A 19,022-nucleotide genomic window follows, 5' to 3' on the forward strand; every position below is an offset into this window, starting at 1 on the left:
TGAGAAGTGGGTGGTCGGCTGCCTCCTGGAACTGCTGCAGTCCTTGAGGTGTAGGTACCCCTACAGTGCTTTTAGGGAGGGAGTTCCAGGATTTCGACCCAGCGACCGTGAAGGAACGGTGATCTACTTCCAAGTCAGGATGATGAGTAGCTTGGAGGGGAACTTCCAGGTGGTGGTGCTCTCAGATATCTGCTGACCTTGTCTTTCTAGCTGGTAGTGGGTTTGGAAGATGCTGCCTAAGGAGCGTTTGTGCAGTACATCTTGCCGATGGCACACATGCTGCTACTGTTTGTCGCTGGTGAGGGAAGTGAATTTTTGTAGAAGGTCCAATCAAGTTGGGTGCTTTGCCTTTGGTGGTGTCAAACCTCTCGAGTGTTGTTGGAGCTGCATTAATTCAGGCAAATGGTGAGTACTCCATCATACTTGTGCCTTGTAGATGGTAGACATGCTTTGATGAGTCAGGAGGTGAGTTACTTGCTGCAGGATTTCTAGCCTGTGACCTGGTCTTGTAAACACAGTATTTATATGGCTAGTCCAGTTCAGTTTCTGGTCAATGGTAACCCTCAGGATGTTGATGGTGGTGGATTCAGCAAATCCTACAGTAAAGTTCCTTATAGTTGTGCAGTATAAGGATTTAAACCATAGTGGATGGAGTTCAGAATAATAGTTTTTATATGTAATTATGCATTTTCATGCATGCCTTCCTGGTGGCACAGTGGTTAGCACTGCTGCCTCACAGTACCAGGGACCCGGGTTCAATTCCAGCCTTGGATCACTGCCTGTGTGGAGTTTACACGTTCCTCCAGTGTCTGCGTGGGTTTCCTCCTGGTGCTCCAGTTTCCTCCCACAGTCCAAAGATATGCAGGTTGGGTGGATTGGCCATGCTAAATTGCCCCCTTCGGGTCAAAAAAAAAGGTTAGGTGGGGTTACTGGGTTACGGGGATTGGGTGGAGGCTGGGGCTTAAGTAGGGTGCTCTTTCCAGTGGCCGGTGCAGACTCGATGGGCCGAATGGCCTCCTCTGCACTGCAAATTCTATGAAAGATTCAGAGAAGAGTTGTTAAAGGAACCAAAAAGAGATGCCGTGCTCTTTTTAAAATCAAGGTTTATCCCACACCGCTCAGCTATACAGGACTGTTGTGCTGTGAGTGCTGTTTTCGGGGGTGTGGCACCGAGACAAACATCAACTGCTGCTGGTGGACTATAAACTCAATGCAAGTTGCACGGACGGCCCATTGGGCTGTCGGTAGCAGAGAATGTTTGACACGAAATACAAATCGATATTGTAAATTTAACATGCAATTGTAGGTTTAATGAGACACCTCAGCATGTCACATACTGTTTTGAAAGAAAGTAAATGTGATGCCAAATTTGAACTGTTAGGAAACGTATCCGTACTAATATTTTTATGAACAAAGTATGTTTTGGGGGGGAAAAAAAAATCAAAACTTGTGTTTATCAGAAAAATACGCACCTGTTTAAGCACATCCTCAATAATTTCTTGATAGACCTCCTGTATGGCCATTGTGACTGTATCTTTCTCAGTCCCCCTGGTAAGTCTCCCAGAATTCACCCACTCCAGAAACACCCAGACGGTGATTCCGTTCTGCTGCAAGGGATCCTGGGAGAAGAAATCATCCAGCTCCCCGGCACACCATTCCATGTTCATATCCGTGCAGATTTTCTTCAGCAGGTACTCTACCTACAGTGACAACAATAAACACCAATGCCACTCAGATATATAGCTCTTAAACAATCAGTCAAATATGACCAGATAGATCTCAGCCTTTTTCAATCCATTTTCAACAGAAATACGACCATACGATATAGGAGCAGGTTTAGGCCATTTGGCCTATCGAGTCTGCTCCACCATTCGATCATGGCTGATATTTTTCTCATCCCCAGTCTCCTGCCTTCTTTCCGTAACCCCTGAACCCCTTATTAGGGGCTTTTCACAGTAACTTCATACTTGTGACAATAAAAGGTTATTATTATTATTATTATTATTATTATTATTATTATTATTAATGAAGAACCTACCTACTCTGTCTTTTAAAAAAATATATTTTTATTAAGGTATTTGAAAAATGTTATAATAATAACAATGACATAAACATGGTATAATAAACATTTCCACCACCATCCCAATAGACACTCAATGATTTGGCCTCTACAGCCTTCTGCAACAATGAGTTCCTCAGATTCACCACCCTCTGGCTGAAGAAATTCTCCTCATCTCAGTTTTAAAGGTCACCCCTTCAGTCTGAAGCTGTGCTCTCAGGTCTCTCCTCCCATGGAAGCATCTTCTCCACATCCACTCTATCTAGGCCTCTCAGTATTCTGTAAGTTTCAATGAGATTCTCCCCCTCATCCTTCTAAACTCCATCGAGTACGCACCCAGAGTTCTCAACCACTCCTCATATGACAAGCCCTTCATTCTGGGGATTAATAAAGTATTGGATCACTCCAAAACTGAAAGGTTGGGGATAATACCCCAGCATTTATAATGGGGGAAATTGTGGAGAAATCAGAGCTGTTTAAGTTAATCCTCCTCCTGTCTATAATGATAAGTATATTGACTGGGTTGTAAAGAGTTAACAAGTTAATGATAATGCTTCTTACCACTAGAGGGAACCACAGAACAGTCATATATATATCATGTGACTTGGGGATTCTGGGAGAAGCTGGTGAGGCATGATAGAGAGCAGTTGTACTTGAGAAAGTCTGTTAGTTAGAGATAGCATAGTTTAACATAGAAACCTTCTACTTTAGGAATGTGAATGAATCTTAGTTAGTCGTGTAATTAAATTTATAGTTTTGTTTGTTAACAAAGCTTTCTGTTCTTTATTCAACTCTACGTATCCAAGCCATCCAGGGAAAGCAAAATAGAGAATACAACTTGCTACCAGAAGTGGACAACTTTAAATAAAAAACACAACACTGTCTGTAATATAATCTTTAAATGAAGGTCCAAAACTCATATGACATCACCAAATTTGAAAGGAATAGAAGAAAAGGGGTTCATCAAACTGATGGTACCATCTGCGGAGTTTAAAATATATCGATTGGCGGCAGAAAAATCCAAAGGTTGTCAAACAAAATCTGAAGGAGGTAACGGATTCACATGTTTGCAACCTTGAATGAGGCAGGCAAGAATTGATGTGTTCACCAGTCAGCTACCAAAGATTTTACTAAAAATTAACTGAAATGTCATATTTATGGGCCGCAACAGAATTCAGAAACATAGGCTTGACCATTCAAATAAATCACAGACATCTGTTAAATGTACGGGCAGTGAGTCAGAATTTCAGCGATTTGGAGAGAGAGATCGAACCATTCCCAAGAAGGCCAAGGGCAGCAGATGCATGCAAACACCACTCCACCTGCGAGTTCTCTTCCAAAACACATATCATCCTGACTTGGAATGATAATCCCATTTCTTCACTGTCACCCGATCAAAATCCTGGAACGCCCGACCCCAACAGCATCATGGGTGCTTCTACACAACATGGCATCCAGCAATTTAGGAAGGTACCTCTCTATCTTCTCAAGGCAATCAGGGATAGAGAATAAATGTTGACTTTGCCAGCAAGACTCAAGATCCATGAAACTCGCCCCCGCCCCATTGAAGTTACAAACAGCCATGTTAAAGTATCATTTTGAATGATATTTCAGAAAATCAAGCAGCATTGGTGTCCTTTTTTAAAAAAAGTGGATAAAGAAAGAAATCCAGAATGTTTCTCGCACGCTATTCTCAAAAGTGCATTATTCCAATGAGCAATATATTTTGTTATCCATTGCAAAACCATACATGTGGATGTGAGGTTAGGATCGAACTTCTGTCCAACTGAATGATTGGGGAAGATTAAGCTGCTCGGTTTCACGAACAGTGGAACAAATGCAACTTTACTGTAAATAGTTCCCGAAAGCACGGTAGCATAGTAGTTAGCACTGTGGCTTCACAGCGCCAGGGTCCCAGGTTCGATTCCCTGCTGGGTCACTGTCTGTGCGGAGTTTGCACGTTCTCCCCGTGTCTGCGTGGGTTTCCTCCGGGTGCTCCGGTTTCCTCCCACAGTCCAAAGACGTGCAGGTTAGGTGGATTGGCCATGCTAGAATTGTCCTTAGTGTCCAAAAAATGTGAGGAGGGGTTATTGGAGGATAGGGTGGAAGTAAGGGCTGAACCAGTGCAGGCTCGATGGGCCGAATGGCCTCCTTCTGCACTGTATGTTCTATGTTCTATCTGTGCTGGTACCCTGGCGAACTGACACGGTTGATGGAAATTTGCATGTAGCTGTCCTTATTAAATCCTGTAGAATTGTTTTTGAACTTAGGCCCCTCACCCTCCCACCCTCCAATTATCTCCCCATATTTGCTGAAAGTGCCGAGTTGTGTTGACAAATGCCGGGTGCACTTTGGTGTCTTGCCCGACATCCACACGGACACACCCTCCCATGAGGAATTACCGGATAGTAAATCATAAGCTGTAATCATGGTTCAATTTGTCCTTCAAAGCCCAAGAATACCTGTAGAAACGTTACTGTGAACCTGGCTGGAAGCAGCCAACCCAGCAGTTTCAGGAAATCAGATCTGTACCCTATTGACTCAGTACTGTACTAGAGAGACTGCAGCCACCGGGGGAGCTATTTCCCCTGATTTCAATTACAGCAGGAGTAGAAAGTAATATACATGAATGCAAAGTATATTTAGCTGATGTATGATATATTTTATTTATGAAGTCTAAATCAGCCAGATCAGCTGGTAATGGTTTTACTACCCAGCTTCGTTTCTCATATTTGCTAATAATCCATACGTAACATGAAAAAATGTGAAATATGTATCTTTCACACAAGTGATTGCACCATTGTCCACACCTGGCACACACACTGTTTGGCTGAAGTAACAGGTATCATAGACTGAAATTTCCTTTATAAACAGAAGGGGTGCATTCACAGCTGTCGGGCCAATGCTGAAGTTCAACCAGGGGTCCATTCCCTGGAAAATCAAGTGCAGAGTGAAATTGTGTGTAACCATGGCACCCAGCACATCTTCCTGTGGATGGCCAGCCTGAATGGTACTGTACTCCAGGTTCATTAGGCTCCTGCAAAATGGTAACATTAAAAGATGGTCAACCCATTCTGCAACTGGCACACCTGAGCTGTGATCCAATCTGCTGGCGCATGTTTGGAAGAGGCACTGAAGGGTATGCCCAAATATAAATCTCCTCGCCATCTTGCCGGATTCCCCACCACTCCCCGTAATCACCCCCCCCTCCCCTAACCATCCCAGTCAGCCGCACACAAACTGTGCCTCAGCTCTGGGAAGTCAGCAGCCTTTCGCTGACTCCCATTGTTGTAAACTGTGGCTATGCTGCTTCCCTAACATGTCATGGATTTTCCTGGACCACTAGAAAAGCATTCAAATTATGCAACACCATTAGACAAGGTCAGTTCCTTCCTGCACAGGCGCATGTTACCTAACAGCAATGACACTGCTTGGGACCCATGTTAACAGCCCCATTCGTTAAGCTTTGATGGGAATGGTTTCATACAGAGCCTGCTTTAGTGCATTCTGCTGAAGTTCTCTACACCTCATGTCAATGTCTGGATGCTGAATGTCCTGAGGTTCCATTTCCACGGTTCAGAGTATCTCTCCATTTCCAAAATTGTTGCCCCCTCCCCCTCCCCGATTGCAGGATTCTGCGATATTCCGTAAATAATTTACATAATTCCGTTAGGTTGTGGAGTTATGACATTACCAGAGTGACTGGAACGTCTCACTCTTAATTCAGCAATTGGAAAGCATGCCCAGGAGCTGCCCATGTTATTGTGTTTACATAGTTTAAAATCACAGTGACCTTCATTTAGTGGGGTTTACATTGTTCCCCTCATATTAGACATGCTCAAGGTGTTCCAGTAGCAACTTTGTGGTCAGTTATTGTTGCAGGATTTTCACAGCTGTTCGACTATACTGTTCCTCACTCCCCAACTGACCAGGCGACACTTAGGGTGACACTTTGGGCGACACTTCGGGCGCAATTCCCTGGAAATATTTCTAAGTTCATTTGTGGTGGGTTTTTCAGAGGGTTTCCTGCCAGCAAGGTCTCCGCCGTTATTCAATGACACTTAGGGCTGGATTCTTCCGCCCCGCCCGCCACAAGAACGCCACGGGCGAGCCCCGGATGATGGAGAGGCCCGTTGATCTAGGGCGGGATTCTCTGGTCGTCAAGCGGACACAGCCGGAGAATCCCGCCCTGAGTCACTTTTTTGGGCCCTGGGGAGTTTCCCACTGATTTAGCCCACACTTAGGATGCGATCTTCCCAAAAGGGAACAAAGTCCCCGAGCGAGCGTGTTTAGCCGCATGTTTCCTGGCACTCGAAGTGCCAAGAAACACATGGCTATTTAACGAGACTTGTGTTGAATAAGGGGCCTGAAAGGGGAACAAGTGGCCGAGGCCACATATAGCCCCATTTTTACAATGGGGACCACAGCTCTCCAGAACTCCCCGCTTTGGTGTACGATCAGGATACCATTTAAAAATGGCGTCCCGAACTCTGAGGCCCCCAAAAGAATCCCCAAACTCCCCCCCCCCCTCCCCTCTGAGCTTGAACACAATATGGGAGGGTCCCCCCGCACCCCAACACTCAAACCGGAAATCCCGGCCGGATCGCACAGCACCCATGCAAGCTGGCAGTGCCACCTGGGCACCTTGGCAGTGCCAGGCTGGCACCAAGGTGGCACTGCCAGGGTGCCAAGCTGGCTGTGTCAGTGTATCCCCTTGGAGACTGCCACAAGTGCCATTCCGTCTGGTCCCCATTTGTGGAGACCAGTACCAAACGCCGTTCGCCCGTGGTCCCCAAGGCGAAAGGATTGAACCCAAAAGCCTCAGGTACCTCGGGAATTTGCACATTAGAGCAAGGTTTACTGCCTGTCTCTTATATGCAGATTTGCTAAAATGTGATCCCGCCCATTGTGGCCGGAATTCATCTTGCAACGTCTCAAGAGATTGTGTTGGCTCTCGTGAGGCGTTGTGAGCAGGTAGATCCCAGGAGTGGGGTCTCCAAGCTTTCAAAGGCCACACTGCACCGTGGCGAGATGCTTTTCTGGTGCAGCGTGGCTGGAGGATTGCGCTCTTAGAATATCTTTTACCACTGGGGGAACTAAGCTCCGAGATTGAGATAGAATCATAGAATTTACAGTGCAGAAGGGGGCCATTCGGCCCATCAAGCCTGCACCGGCCCTTAGATAAAGCACCCTACTGAAGCCCACACCTCCACCCTATCCCCGTAACCCCATCTAACCTTTTTGGACACTAAGGGCAATTTAGCATAGCCAATCCACCTAACCTGCACATTTTTGGACTGTGGGAGGAAACCGGAGCATCCGGAGGAAACCCACGTCAACAAGAGAACGTGCAGACTCCGCACAGATAGTGACGCAAGGCGGGAATCGAATCTGGGACCCTGGAGCTGTGAAGCAACACTGCTAACCATTGTGCTATCGTGTCACCCAAATGTCATTTTGAAAGGGTGCCATGTTCTCCAAGTGATTTGTGGGTCCCTTAGAGGCATCCACATCTCAATGTGTCTGAAGTCAACTACATCCCCGCCATCTCTAGAAATCTAGTGCCTAGGACACCTGGTTGAAATTTACAGGGAGCGATAGGCAACAACTTCCTATTTACGAGCTGCCACTGTGGTTTGCACTGTGCCACCGTAATCGCAGCCAGAATGTTGTTCGGTTTCAGTGCGGGTCTTGTAACCATCAGGGAGAAAATCTTGCTGAAATGGTCACTAAACAGTGAATAATCAAACAGTGTGATTTGAATAAAAACAGAACATTCGGAGAGAACGGATGCAGAGAAAACATTTCCTCTTGTGGGGAAATGCATCGGTCATCAATATAAGGCAATCACCAAGAAATTCAACGGGAAATTCAAAAGAAACTCCTTTAGCCCAAGAGTGGTGAGAATGTGGAACCTGCCAGCAGAGAGTGGTTGCAGTGTGTGGTGTAGATGCACTTAAGGGGAAATTAGACCGTCATTTGAGGGAGAAGAAAGTAGGTGGTTCCACTGGCAGATTCAGATGCGGCAAGATGGTAGGAGGCTCGAATAGGGCATAAACACGAGCTGGCACGGACCAAATAGACGGTTTCCATTCAGCACATCCTGTGCATGTAATCCAATGTAACAGAAAATATTGAAAACTTAGCAGATCAGTGAGCACCCCAGGAGAGCAGAGAAGGGCCCATGTTTAGGTGTGATCCCCCCAACAAAATTGGAGGATTTTACACATTGTCAACAATTTAAAACGGATCAGAATAAAGGCAAAGAGAGTAAAGGTTAGCAAAGAATGGCAAAAAGATACAGGCCAAAGTCACTTCGAAGGTAGGAACCAAACAAGGCGATTTCTGCAACACCACCACCACATTTACACTTGAAGGATGTTTGGACTCTCCTGTTGGAGACTGGCACTGGTGTAAATAACTTGCCACATGTGGGCCCAAGCTTGAATGTTAAAACTTCAAATATTTAGACCTCCATTAAATAGGTATCGTGTGCGCATGTAATTAATGCAGGCATTGTAATGGCAGCGAGATTGAAGTTTCCAAGTAGTTCTCAGCAGTAAAGGAAATACATCAAACGCTACAGGAAGTGTGGTTTCAGAGGGCTGAGCTAACTCCAGATCTCGGCTGGTTACAACAGAACCAGTTTCCGCACATACCTGCTCCAAACAAATGCACCACTGGTTCAAATCTGAAGTAGAGGGTTATAACAAGATTGGGGATCTCAATAGCATAGGCAACATTATGGAAGATTTTTGGCTCAATGATTACTGGGGCAAGATGACAGTGGTGGGGTTGGGGGTGGGGGGGGGGGTGGGGGGGGGGGGGGGGTGGGGGGGGGGGCAGTGTCAGGATTAAAAAATATTCATTTGGGTTTGAATGAAGATAAATGATAGCTTCTAGGCAGAGTTAAATAATAGTAATCTTTATTATCACAAGTAGGGTTACATTAACACTGCAATGAAGTTACTGTGAAAAGCCTCTAGTCGCCACAATCTGGCGCCTGTTCGGGTACACTGAGGGAGAATTCAGAATGTCCAACTCCCCTAACAGCACGTCTTTTGGGACTAATGGGAGGAATCGAAGTGGGATCCTGGCGCTTGTGAAGCAACAGTGCTAATCACTGAACATTATCTCCTTCCTGCCATCGTCTTAGCTCAACTTTAGGATTTGGGGCTCCATGTCTCTGTTGGCACTGCTGAGCTGTATGGACCAGGAATCCCAGTTGTGATCCCTGGTGTGTGATTTAACTGACCTCAGTCAATATGCTCGTAAAGGCAAAGCGCAAGAGGCTGATTCTCTGACTCCACAGTGCAGGCTGCATTTTCGGCCGCGATCTCCTGATGTTTCAACTGGAGGGCTATGGGGGACTGAAGATAAGTGACCAGGGCTCCCACTCGTGACTGATCTCTTGTGACCACCGCTGGTAATTGTGTACGTGTGCTGTCAGGTGAGGGAAGAATGAGGCTGGCCTGTGGCGTCCTTCAAACTGCCACCTATTAGTGACATGCTTTGAATGTCACATGCATGAGGCAGTAGAAGGTACCAGGCATCCATGTGGTGGCGCATTCCTGCACAAGTCAGAAAAATCAACAGGTTGACAAGGGTAAGAAAACAAGAAAAAAAAGATTTACATTTATGTAGCACCTTTTCTGACACCAGGGGCTGGATTCTCTGGCTTGCCAACCGCGTGTTTCTCCACGGTGCGCCACTCCCTGGCATCAGGATTCTCTCTTCCCACCGCTTGTCAATTGGTTTTCTCATTGAAGCCGCCCCACACTGCTGGGAAACCCGTGGGCGGGGTTCGCTGCTGGCGGGAAAAAGACAATCCCAACGGCCGGAGAATTCCGGCTCAGATGTCTTGAAGCACGATACGGACAATTAAGTACTTTTGAAGTGTAGTCACTGTTGTGATGTAGGAAACTATTTGCGTGCAGCAAGCTTCAACAAACGCTAATGTGATAATTGGATTTTAATGATGTTGTTTGAGGGATAAATACTGTCCAGGTGACCTGGGATAACTCCCTTATTCTTCTTCAAAGTAGCGCCATGGAATCCTTTACATTCACCAAGAAAGCGGACAGGGCCTCGGTTTAACATTGCACCCAAAAGACCGGCTACTCACCAATGCAGCACTCTCTCAATACTGAACTGAGCTGTTAACCTTTGACCTTTTAAGTTTATAAGCCCTAAATTGAGATCTGGGGCGGGATTCTCCGATCCCCCGCCGGGTCGGAGAATCGCCGGGGGCTGGCGTGAATCCCGCCCCTGGCAGTTGCCGAATTCTCCGGCACCGGATATTCGGCGGGGTGGGAATCGCGGCGCGCCGGTTGGCGGGCTCCCCCAGCAATTCTACGGCCTGCGATGGGCCGAAGTCCCGCTGCTGGAATGCCTGTCCCGCCGGCGTGGATTAAACCACCTCTCTTACCGGCGGGACAAGGCGGCGCGTGCGGGCTCCGGGATCCTGGGGGGGCCGCGGCGCGATCTGGCCCCGGGGGGTGCGCCCACGGTGGCCTGCCCCGTGATCGGGGCCCACCGATCCGCGGGCGGGCCTGTGCCGTGGGGGGCACTCTTTTCCTTCCGCCTTCGCCATGGTCTCCACTATGGCGGAGGCGGAAGAGACCCCCTCCACTACGCATGCGCGGGGATGCCGTGAGCGGCCGCTGATGCTCCCGCGCATGCGCCGCACGGCAAAGTCAGTTTTGCGCCAGCTGGTGGAGCACCAAAGGCCTTTCCCGCCAGCTGGCGGGGCGGAAATTAGTCCGGCGCGGGCCTAGCCCGTCAAGGTGAGGGCTCGGCCCCTCAAGATGCGGAGGATTCCGCACCTTTGGGGCGGCGCGATGACGGACTGATTCGCGCCGTTTTTGGCACCGGTCGGCGGACATCGCGCTGATTGCGGAGAATCCCGCCCATGATTCTGGAACTGTGTGACTCAGGGGTGAGTGCGGAACCAGCTGTTGTGCTTAACTTGGCACCTCTCTAGTCCCTCTGTTTTCATCTTCAGAAACTGTGTGAAAAGGCTTGTGTACCACTTTCTCGCGCAGTACAGGAAACCACAAACATGTACAAACTGAGAATTTTACCTTAAAAGGGGCAACATGCTCAAAACGAAACTGCCTTTTCAGAATTATTTTGCTAAGGTGCAAAAAATTATTTAGAAACAAAGATAAAACTGACAGACCGACATGTTCAAAATCATGGTATTGTGAATGAAACATCAAATGCTACCTATTTTGCCACCAAAGTGTTTTTCAGTTAACATAGTCAGTTTTGCCCACCCTTGTTTTGACACCAGTGCATTATGTAAGATGATACCTCTGTAACCGGGAGCAGGAGATGCACATTTTACAGGTTAGGGTTCGGGGATAAACAGTCGCAAACATACTCTTTTAATAATAGGTTATTATTCGGTTCGGTAATTCATAACATCCATTTGTTTCCACGGTTTACAGAAAGGCAATCTGCTGCTTATTCCAATATGATCTGAAAATTGTGTTGCAGAAGGTACAGGTCATCATTCTGGAGCTGAATGTCGGGCAATTTCTCTGGCATAATAAAGAAAGAAAAACTTGCGTCTGGATTGCACTTTTCACAGCTGCAATGTCGGAAACGCCAAGGGCTAATTTGCACACAATAAACTCCCACAAATACCAATGTGATGATGACACAATATTTTGTTTTTTCCGCCTGCTCGAGAGGTAAATATTGGCCAGGACACGGAGGATAACCACCCTGCCCTTCTCCAAAATAGTGCCATGGGATCCACCTGAGCAAGCAGCTCAGCCTTTGGTCTAATGCCATCTGAAAGGTGGCCCCTCCAACAGCTCAGCAATCCCACAGCACTGCGGTGATGATTTATGTGCAGACACGCAGCCACTGCACCTTGATTCATATCAGTCGTGGGTGTAAGTGGGCATCACTTGTCAGATGACAATCGAGAAAGGACTTCTGATGGAGTGGGGCGGGGCGGGGGGGGGGGGCACAAAAGGTAATACATAGAAGATAGGAGCAGGAGGAGGCCTTTGAGCCCTTTGAGCCTGCTCAGCCATTTACCACGATCATGGCTGATTATCCAATTCAATAGCCTAATCCTGCTTTCTCCCCAAACCTTTCATCCCATTCTCCCAAGTGCCAAATCTAGCCACCTCTTGAATATATTCAATGTTTTAGCATCAACTACTTCCTGTGGGAATGAATTCCACAGGTTCACCACTCTTTGGGTGAAGAAATGTCTCCTCATCTCTGTCCGAAATGGTTTACCCTGAATCCTCAGACTGTGACCCCTGGTTCTGGACACACCCAGAGCGGGACTCTGTTGTACTGACACGGCTGCTCGGCCCATCCGGGCCGGAGAATCTGCGGCCCCGTCGATTCCAGCAGCCCGCGGCGCGCCAAACGCGGCGGCACAAATAGCGTCGATTCTCCGCACCTCGGAAAATCACGCGCCGGCGGTGGGGCGTCGTGGCGCGGTTACGCCGATTCTCCGGCCAGGCGCAGGGTTCGGAGAATCGCCCCCTCTCTTTCCCCAGTGTGCGTGTCTCTCTCTCTCTCCCCAGTGTGCGTGTCTCTCTCTCTCTCCCCAGTGTGCGTGTCTCTCTCTCTCCCCAGTGTGCGTGTCTCTCTCTCTCTCCCCAGTGTGCGTGTCTCTCTCTCCCCAGTGTGTCTCTCTCTCTCTCCCCAGTGTGCGTGTCTCACTCACCCCAGTGTGCGTGTCTCTCTCTCTCCCCAGTGTGCGTGTCTCACTCTCTCCCCAATGTGCGTGTCTCTCTCTCACCCCAGTGTGCGTGTCTCTCTCTCTCTCCCCAGTGTGCGTGTCTCTCTCTCCCCAGTGTGCGTGTCTCTCTCTCTCTCCCCAGTGTGCGTGTCTCTCTCTCTCTCCAGTGTGCATGTCTCTCTCTCACCCCAGTGTGCGTGTCTCACTCTCTCCCCAATGTGCGTGTCTCTCTCTCACCCCAGTGTGCGTGTTTCTCTCTCTCTCCCCAGTGTGCGTGTCTCTCTCTCTCCAGTGTGCATGTCTCACTCACCCCAGTGTGCGTGTCTCTCTCTCTCCCCAATGTGCGTGTCTCTCTCTCACCCCAGTGTGCGTGTCTCTCTCTCTCTCCCCAGTGTGCGTGTCTCTCTCTCCCCAGTGTGCGTATCTCACTCACCCCAGTGTGCGTGTCTCGCTCTCTCCCCAATGTGCGTGTCTCTCTCTCACCCCAGTGTGCGTGTCTCTCTCTCTCACCCCAGTGTGCGTGTCTCTCTCTCTCCCCAGTGTGCGTGTCTCTCTCTCTCCCCAGTGTGCGTGTCTCTCTCTCGCTCCCCAGTGTGTCTCTCTCTCTCCCCAATGTGCGTGTCTCTCTCTCACCCCAGTGTGCGTGTCTCTCTCTCTCACCCCAGTGTGCGTGTCTCTCTCTCACCCCAGTGTGCGTGTCTCTCTCTCTCCCCAGTGTGCGTGTCTCTCTCTCTCTCTCCCCAGTGTGCGTGTCTCTCTCTCTCACCCAGTGTGCGTGTCTCTCTCTCTCACCCCAGTGTGCGTGTCTCTCTCTCTCTCCCCAGTGTGCGTGTCTCTCTCTCCCCAGTGTGCGTGTCTCTCTCTCTCCCCAGTGTGCGTGTCTCTCTCTCCCCAGTGTGCGTGTCTCTCTCTCTCCCCAGTGTGCGTGTCTCTCTCTCTCTCTCCAGTGTGCGCGTCTCTCTCTCACCCGTGTGCGTGTCTCGCTCTCTCCCCAGTGTGCGTGTCTCTCTCTCTCCCCAGTGTGCGTGTCTCTCTCTCTCCCCAGTGTGCGTGACTCGCTCTCTCCCCAGTGTGCGTGTCTCTCTCTCTCTCCCCAGTGTGCGTCTCTCTCTCCCCAGTGTGCGTCTCTCTCTCCCCAGTGTGCGTGTCTCGCTCTCTCCCCAGTGTGCGTGTCTCTCTCTCTCTCCCCAGTGTGCGTGTCTCTCTCTCTCACCCCAGTGTGCGTGTCTCTCTCTCCCCAGTGTGCGTGACTCGCTCTCTCCCCAGTGTGCGTGTCTCTCTCTCTCTCCCCAGTGTGCGTCTCTCTCTCCCCAGTGTGCGTCTCTCTCTCCCCAGTGTGCGTGTCTCGCTCTCTCCCCAGTGTGCGTGTCTCTCTCTCTCTCCCCAGTGTGCGTGTCTCTCTCTCTCACCCCAGTGTGCGTGACTCGCTCTCTCCCCAGTGTGCGTGTCTCTCTCTCTCTCCCCAGTGTGCGTCTCTCTCTCCCCAGTGTGCGTCTCTCTCTCCCCAGTGTGCGTGTCTCGCTCTCTCCCCAGTGTGCGTGTCTCTCTCTCTCTCCCCAGTGTGCGTGTCTCGCTCTCTCTCCACAGTGTTCGTGTCTCGCTCTCTCCCCAGTGTGTGTGTCTCGCTCTCTCTCCCCTGTGTGCGTGTCTCTCTCTCTCCCCAGTGTGCGTGTCTCTCTCTCCCCAGTGTGCGTGTCTCTCTCTCTCCCCAGTGTGCGTGTCTCTCTCTCTCCCCAGTGTGCGTGTCTCTCTCTCTCTCCCCAGTGTGCGTCTCTCTCTCCCCAGTGTGTGTGTCTCGCTCTCTCCCCAGTGTGCGTGTCTCTCTCTCTCTCCCCAGTGTGCGTGTTTCTCTCTCTCTCCAGTGTTCGTGTCTCGCTCTCTCCCTAGTGTGTGTGTCTCGCTCTCTCTCCCCAGTGTGCGTGTCTCTCTCTCTCCCCAGTGTGCGTGTCTCTCTCTCTCCCCAGTATGCGTGTCTCTCTCTCTCCCCAGTGTGCGTGTCTCGCTCTCTCCCCAGTGTGCGTGTCTCGCTCTCTCTCCCCAGTGTGCGTGTCCCTCTCTCTCTCCCCAGTGTGCGTCTCTCTCTCCCCAGTGTGCGTGTCTCGCTCTCTCCCCAGTGTGTGTGTCTCTCTCTCTCTCCCCAGTGTGCGTGTCTTGCTCTCTCTCCACAGTGTGCGTGTCTCGCTCTCTCCCCAGTGTGTGTGTCTCGCTCTCTCTCCCCAGTGTGCGTGTCTCTCTCTCTCCCCAGTGTGCGTGTCTCTCTCTCTCTCTCCCCAGTGTGCGTGTCTCTCTCTCACCCAAGTATGCGTGTCTCTCTCTCTCCCCAGTGTGCGTGTCTCTCTCTCTCCCCAGTGTGCGTGTCTCTCTCTCTCCCCAGTGCGCGTGTCTCTCTACCCAGTGTGTGTCTCTCTACCCAGTATGTGTGTCTCCCTCTCTCCCCAGTGTGTGTCTCTCTACCCAGTGTGTGTGTCTCCCTCTCTGTGGTGATACACCACTGTACTTCCCTAGCATTGTACATAGTTATATAATAGTTGTGTGTAACATGGCCCTGTAATCCTGTGTATTGTACTGTGTATTGTACTGTAGCTCTGTAGAGGTTCGGTCACCTGTAAGTAACCTGACCTGGCCACAGAGAGCTCCGCCTTGGCCACTCCCCCGGGAGTTAGGTATAAGACCCAGCTTCTGAGACCTGACCCATTTTGTCTGGGGTCGTCTATGTCGGGTAAGCTTCCTATGTAGTGTATTAAAGCCTTGGTCAAAGTCTCACATGTCTTTGTGGTTCTTGACGCTTAGTGCATCAATTTAATACACTACAGTTATAATGGAGGCTGCTCTGAAACCCGACAAGCTCTCGCTCGACCCCCACGCTCCACGCGCGGATCACCATTTCAACTGCTGGCTCCGGTGTTTCGAGGCCTACCTGGAAGCATCCTCCGTCTTCGCCAAAACGGACGCTGACCGACTCAACCTCCTGTGCTCACGGCTCGACTACGGGCTTTTCGACCTCATCACGGAAACAACGACCTACGCCGATGCCATCGTGAAGCTCAAAAGCCGGTATGCACGAACTGTTAATTCTATTTACGCCCGCCACCGCCTCGCCTCCCGGCACCAGCAGCCGGGTGAACCCCTATCCGTGTTTGTTCGGGACCTCCGTGCCCTCGCGCTCACCTGCAACGCGCCAGCAGTCTCCGCCGAGCAGAACACTGAGGCCCTGGCGCTCGATGCCTTTGTAGCCGGCATCGCTTCCGTCCCAATTCGCCAACTCCTACTGGCACAAACTACCCTGACTCTGGACACGGCAGTCACTATGGCAGAGGCCCAACAGGCAGCCTATGACAATAATGCGTCCTACACGCCTGCCCAAACTTCCTATGCGCCTGCCCACGTTCCCTACGTGGCCGCTACCTCCCTGCCACCCGCCCAGCAACAACCCCTGCAAGTCACGGCCCACCCAGCCACACCAGCAGTAAAAATAATGCCTGGCCCCAGTGTTACTTTTGTGGCCAGGCAAAACACCCCAGGAAACACTGCCCTGTTAGAGATACTACCTGTTCAGCCTGTGGCAAGAAAGGCCATTTTGCAAACGTCTGCCGCTCCACCGCTGCCTCGGGGTCCAACGCGGCCTGCTACTCCTGGGTGCCGCCATCCTCCGTTCCCGGCTCGCTATTCAACACGTGCAGCGCATGGGTGCCGCCATCTTTGATTATCCCCGGCCCGGCTTCCTTCACTTCCGGTCCGCCGCACGTCACTTCCGGTCCGCCGCCGATCGTCGCTTCCGGGTCCGCCCCGCCGCCGATCGTCACTTCCGGTCCTGCGCACTCGACCGAAATGCTGCAAACAACTGAGATGCAGCCAACGACAGCAACCTGGCCTCCAACAGCAGCCTACGACGCCTGGGCGCCACCACCTTCTTCCGCAGGCTGCTCCCCGGATCCGGCACCCTTCTCCAACAGCTCCACCATCGCATCCATCGTCCTCAACCAGGACCGACCGCATCAGCTCGCCAGATCCACCATGGAGGTTCAGGTAAATTGTTTCACTGTTACCTGCCTCTTCGACAGCGGCAGCACGGAGAGCTTCCTCCACCCGCACACCGTGCGCCGTTGCTCCCTCAAGGTACTACCCACGCGCAGGCATATTTCCATGGCCTCCAACTCCCAGTCGGCCGAGGTTTCGGGCTACTGCGTCGTCACCCTCTCAGTGAACGGCGCGGTGTTCCAGGATTTCAAATTCATGGTCCTCCCTCACCTCTGCGCCGCCGCGATCCTCGGCCTGGACTTCCAATGCCACCTGCGCAGCCTCACCTTGCATTTTAACGGTCCCCTCCCCCCCTCACGGTCTCCAACCCCCAGTTCTTCCCTGATCCCCCCCCCCCCGGGTCCCACCTGTAGTCTCTCCACGCTCAGGATCCCCTCCCCCCCTCTCACTGTTTGCTAATCTCACCCCCGACTGCAAGCCCGTGGCTACTAAAAGTCAGCGTTACAGTTTTGGGGACCGCCAATTCATTCGAGCGGAGATTAAGCGCCTTCTCTCTGAAAAGATCATTGCTCACAGCACCAGCCCCTGGCGAGCCCAAGTGGTGGTAGTCAAGTCTAGCGAGAAACACCGCATGGTCATTGACTACAGTCAGACCATCAACCGGTACACGCTGCTTGATGCGTATCCCCTCCCCCGCATATCTGACATGGTCAACCGGATTGCACAGTACCGGGTGTTCTCCACCATAGACTTGAAATCCGCCTACCACCAGCTCCCTATCCGCCCGGAGGACCGTAACTTCATGGCCTTCGAGGCGGACGGCCGCCTCTACCACTTTCTTAGGGTACCCTTTGGCGTCACCAATGGAGTCTCGGTCTTCCAACGGAAGATGGACCGAATGGTGGACCAGAACAGACTGCGGGCTACCTTCCCGTATCTGGACAACGTCACCATCTGCGGCCACAACCAGCAGGACCATGACATCAACCTCACTAAATTCCTCCAAACTGCCAAACGCCTCAATCTCGCGTACAACGAGGCAAAATGTGTTTTCGGCACCACCCGCCTCGCCATACTCGGCTACGTGGTGGAGAACGGTGTCCTCGGCCCTGATCCCGACCGTCTGCGCCCCCTTCTTGAACTCCCCATTCCCACCTGCCCCAAAGAACTGAGGCAATGCCTCGGTTTCTTTGCCTACTATGCCCAGTGGGTGCCCGAGTACGCTGACAAGGCCCGACCCCTCCTCCGTTCCCCCTCATTCCCCCTCCCGCCCGAGGCCTGCCACGCCTTCCACGTCCTAAAAACCGGGATCGCCAAAGCCGCCATGCATGCGGTAGATGAGTCTGCACCATTCCAAGTCGAGAGCGATGTCTCCGACTTTGCCCTGGGTGCCACCCTCAACCAGGCGGGCAGGCCCATCGCCTTCTTTTCCCGCACACTCCAAGGCCCCGAGATCCGCCACTCCTCTGTTGAGAAGGAGGCACAGGCCATAGTGGAAGCCGTCCGGCACTGGAGGCACTACCTGGCCGGAAAACCATTTACCCTCATTACTGACCAACGATCAGTTGCGTTCATGTTCGACAACAAACAACGAGGTAAAATCAAAAATGATAAGTTATTACGGTGGAGGATCGAACTCTCTACCTACAATTATAGTATCTTATACCGGCCAGGTAAGCTCAATGATCCTCCTGATGCCCTGTCCCGTACTACTTGTGCCAACGCACAGGATTGTCACCCGGGCGTCAGGCGGTTCTACCACTACATCAAGGGCCACAACCTGCCGTTCTCAGTCGGGGAGGTCAAGGCCATGACTAGGGACTGCCAAGTCTGTGCGGAGTGCAAGCCGCAATTCTACAAGCCAGACAAGGCGCACCTAATCAAGGCTACCCGCCCCTTTGAACGTCTCAGCATTGACTTCAAAGGGCCCCTCCCCACCCACAACCGCAACACGTACTTCCTCAATGTCGACGAGTACTCGGGGTTCCCCTTCGCCATTCCCTGCCCCGACACGACCTTCGCCACCGTCATCAAAGCGTTGCATGACCTCTTCATGCTGTTCGGTTATCCCAATTACATTCACAGTGACGGGGGCTCCTCCTTCATGAGTGAGGAGCTGCGTCGGTACCTGCTCGCCAGGGGCGATGCCTCGAGCAGGATGACCAGTTACAACCCCCGGGGGAACGGACAGTTGGAGAGGGAGAACGCGACAGTTTGGAAGGCCGTGCTGCTAGCCCTCAAGTCCAAAGGCCTACCAGTCTCCCGTTGGCA

General features: G+C 51.2%; 1 protein-coding gene across 1 annotated transcript in view; it reads right to left on the minus strand.

Moving 5' to 3' along the window:
* LOC140393891 (differentially expressed in FDCP 6 homolog) overlaps positions 1-19,022 on the minus strand; it is a 228,453-nt gene that overhangs the window by 32,266 nt on the left and 177,165 nt on the right. Inside the window, exon 4 of the mRNA XM_072480488.1 lies at positions 1,473-1,700. Coding sequence (XP_072336589.1) covers positions 1,473-1,700 — 228 coding nt within the window. The remainder of the gene's footprint in view (positions 1-1,472; positions 1,701-19,022) is intronic.

Source organism: Scyliorhinus torazame, chromosome 17 (assembly GCF_047496885.1).
Source record: "Scyliorhinus torazame isolate Kashiwa2021f chromosome 17, sScyTor2.1, whole genome shotgun sequence".
Taxonomy (NCBI): Eukaryota; Metazoa; Chordata; class Chondrichthyes; order Carcharhiniformes; family Scyliorhinidae; genus Scyliorhinus; species Scyliorhinus torazame.